Genomic DNA, 3,957 nt, shown 5'->3' with positions numbered 1-3,957 from the left:
TATATATATATATATATATATATATATATATATATATATATATATATATATATATATATATATATATATATATATATATATATATATATATATATATATATATATATATATATATATATATATACATAGGAATTTAGCCTGAGAGCTTTGTAGCAATTGAAATCAGATTTTACGAATTTTGCATAGAAACGTCTACTCGTCTACTCGGGTTTGACTTTTACATAGAGATTGTGAGTAAAACAATAGGCCGGTTTTTCATCTTTTTAAGAATTTCTGAATTCTCACATTCTTCAAAAAAATTTGAGAAATAGGTTTGAGTTATAAAATATGGCGAGTTTTCAACACCTCGATTTGCTTATATATGTTGTGCTGCCTTAGTTACTTTCCTTACGAAAGTTGTTTGGAAAATATGAAAATCTTTTGGTGTGATATTTTGGCGAGAAAACTATCGAGATGGGAAAAAATTATATAATATTGGCTATAAATGGGGGAGGGAAAGATAAGATCGGATAAAAGAGTACGGTGTATCAGACCTCTAGTGACGATAAATAATGCCACTTAATTTTCCCTCTTAATTTAATTTTTTTTACTTTCGAGTTGTTTCTGAACAAAATCTGGGTCATTAAAATCTTAGATAAAATCTTTTTCAACTGATGCAAAAAATCGCGGACAGGATTTCAGCTTGTAACATACAACGTTCAAGAATCGAGGAAAGCAAGCCTTCAGCCTTCAAGTATGTCAGCTGAAGGGTTTTGGTTATTTGACGGTTTGGAAGAAGAGCCATATGGCCTTTTACCGCTTGTGAATTTATCTGGGAAAGGTGGACCAACATCCACGAAATTTGTCGAAAGAATCGGCTCATATCAATGGTATTTAAACGACGAGACACCTACCATCGTTGTAAGTTTTATTTATTTGTCATAAATAACCTTAAAGAAATAACTTCCACTATTACTCAGGTAAAAATTACCAGGTAATTGCCATTGTATGTTGTTCACAAAACAACTGTTTCCATTTCTTATCTTTTTTTTCCTTCTTACTAAAACAAATAACAATTTTTATATATTGTAATGCAAGAAACTTCATGCGTTACATTAAAAAGGGTTGTTTGTGGAAAAAATGAAAAAACCCTTTAAATGTAAAAATTTATTACAAATTTCCTTAGTTTTGTAGAAGTTCTGCTTTTGTAATGAATAATACTGCATTTTATCATCTAGCTAGGTGGCCAATTATTAACCAGGCAGCCAGTGATTCGTTCATAGCTAACGAAAATTCATAGTTCATTTTTATTTAGATGCCTGGTATGCCTCCGGAATCTTTCTTCTGGGCAGGCGGCAAACTACAGCAGGACCACGGTGTGGTTATATATGATGTCAATCACTTAAAAGTTTGCTTTTTGAACATTGTAAACGCATAAGAAACTTGAATGGAGTTTAAATCTAAAATTTCTATTTTTTTGATGCATATAAAGACCTTCATATTTGCACAAATCAGCTACCAATAACTTAATTGCTGTTATTTATGAGGCTTATTTTCTTCCATGAAATTTATTTTCTTTTATCTTTGCAAGCCAGAGGTGTTTCCCCAACAACTGGTTCAAAAGTATGATTTTAACCTTGAAACAAGATGTGCCGGGCTGACAGAAATCAGCTGGTATGAAAATTAGGTTATCCAAGTAAAAACTGATATTTTATCAGAAAGTGCCAAAAGTCACTGAGCTATTTATTGATGCAAACATTCAATTTAATCAGCGACCTTTCAGATTCCGACTGGTTCGTTAGACGCAGCTATATTAGCTGCGCATCACATAACAGCAAAGACAAAGAAACCAATTAATTTCAACGACTACAATTTTATCACCGATGCTGTAAACTTGCAGAAATTGTTCGCATTTGCGCAGGAAGCTGGCGATGGATTGTTTCGAATTGATGTAGAACGAATAGGGAAAACCGTTTTATTAACAAGGTAATAGCACGCTGTAGATGAAATAAAATAACAAATTTGTACTAAATTTTTATTGATTTTGATTTTGTGAATCCATTAATCAGCACCTGTTCATTTTGATATGATTTTACAAAAACGTTTTGATTATAAGCGTTATCGCATATTAAGAATTTTACAGTATGATATTTCAATCGTTTATCTTTTGATCTCGTCTCATAATTACGATCAAAATACCGATTAAATTAAATATGACATTGTTCATATCGTTCAGAGAGCTGACTTTCCATACTTTTTCAGTTTATAGCAATGATTTTTAATATAAAAAGCAATTACTAGTTTAAGAAGCTAGAAAGAGATGTTATCCTCCTTCGTCAGAAATTTTGTTAGGAATTTTCAAACTAAAATTTTTGTGCAACTGTGTGTAAAAACAGTTCTAAACGACACAGCAGTATTTTTAGAATGGAAGCATCAGATCTCATGGAAATTGGTCATGTAACATTTGATCAAGCATTGAAATGCAAAATGACAAAAGCAAGGTCAAAGTTCACTACTGGCCCATTTTTCCAGCTCGTTTCTTATCAGTTTGGCCAGTTCAAACTGCTGGTACGATTCGAAGTTGATTGTGCTGATTATGCTGCTGTAGAAATGCAAAGGTAAGAATTTGACAGTTTTGCTGGAGTGTAATGTCACGCCTTAGTACTGCAACTATTTTATCTAATTTGATCTACGAATAGATGAAAAGGTTAAATTTGATCTGTGAATAGACGAACAACAAATTAGACCCTTCAGATTTCATCCTTAATACAATCTTCTGCAACTCATCTTTCATTTGCATTAGTCCATAGGATTTCTTCCATTCTTTTCCCCTTCAATGATCCAATGATCTCTCAAAAATTCTCTAGAAATCATTGATCGTGTTTACAGACCTAAAATTATAAAGATCCAAAAATTGAGGACAAGACGATTTCTGATCTCTTTTTGATTGAAGAATGTTCCGAAACATCTTGGAAATATAAGAAAATTAATAATTGATCCAATGATCTTAAGGATTGCAAGCTAAATTTGAGATCTGTTGATCAGATTAATTACATTCGGATTATGACTTGGGAAATAAGACATTCTATACAACCAAAATTCCTCTACCTCTGTTGCCAACATCCAGTGGGAAACCATTTCAAATGTTTGTTGGCAGCATAATACATGCTTTTACAATGTAGAATAAAAAATAAGATTGATAATTTTGCTAATGGGAATGCCTTTTTCCTATCAAAATTTTTTTTATCGACGATAGATGAAGCTATAAACAGTTGTGACTCGCCCTGGTCTTGATCCACAGCGAACAGCTGTTCCTCTTATAGCCCTCATAGCGGACTACAAAGCCAGTAATCAGTGTATTGATTCACTTTATAGAGAAATTGTCTGAGTTTATTGCAACTTTTGCTACAAAGAATTTAAAAGTATAATTCGAAAAATGTGTGGTACATGAACTGATTGTTGACGTGTATTTTAATGAAAAGCATTTTTTGACTATTATCAGGCTTCCAATCACTTGTCTATTGCGTATTACTACTCGATGTATAATAGTTATACTTGAGCAAATCTTTATCGTTCAGGCTAGATATGAAAGTTTTCGAAATTATACAACTAGAAATGTAAAGTCATAATTCACAAATGATGATGAAGGTAATAATAAATGACATGAATCAAATGGTGCATTTTTGAAGATCAGAAATAGAAATAGGTTTACTAAATACATGTTTGAATCCATCTATAGTTGAATTGATTTAGTAGCGGCGATCATTTGGAGAAGGAGGACGAACTGGAACCAAAAAAAGGCGAAGTTTAATGAAAAATGACGCAATTTCATACATAGAATATGGTGAAGTGCCACGGAATATCCCTTTGCAAACTTCTAACAACTTATCCACAAGGTGCCGGATTTCCATTCTTTACGTGGGCACAAATGTTTTTCACCACTGCAGATCAGGTTTGCACATTAATATCAGGCGAAAG

The 3,957-nt window shown here is 32.3% G+C and overlaps 1 protein-coding gene across 1 annotated transcript; it reads left to right on the top strand.

Annotated features, from left to right (window-relative positions):
• Window positions 1-675: 675 nt before the first annotated feature.
• On the top strand, window positions 676-3,932 carry LOAG_13317 (hypothetical protein). The gene is made up of 5 exons (XM_020448668.1): window positions 676-900; window positions 1,295-1,387; window positions 1,763-1,965; window positions 2,403-2,597; window positions 3,733-3,932. The coding sequence occupies exons 1-5, from the start codon at window positions 736-738 to the stop codon at window positions 3,788-3,790; spliced, it is 714 nt and encodes a 237-aa protein (XP_020301208.1). The 5' UTR covers window positions 676-735; the 3' UTR covers window positions 3,791-3,932.
• The last annotated feature ends 25 nt before the right edge of the window (window positions 3,933-3,957 follow it).

Source organism: Loa loa (assembly GCF_000183805.2).
Source record: "Loa loa unplaced genomic scaffold supercont3.33, whole genome shotgun sequence".
Lineage (NCBI taxonomy): Eukaryota > Metazoa > Nematoda > Chromadorea > Rhabditida > Onchocercidae > Loa > Loa loa.
Note: the sequence above shows the minus strand (reverse complement) of the source record. Positions and strands in the feature narration are given on the sequence as shown.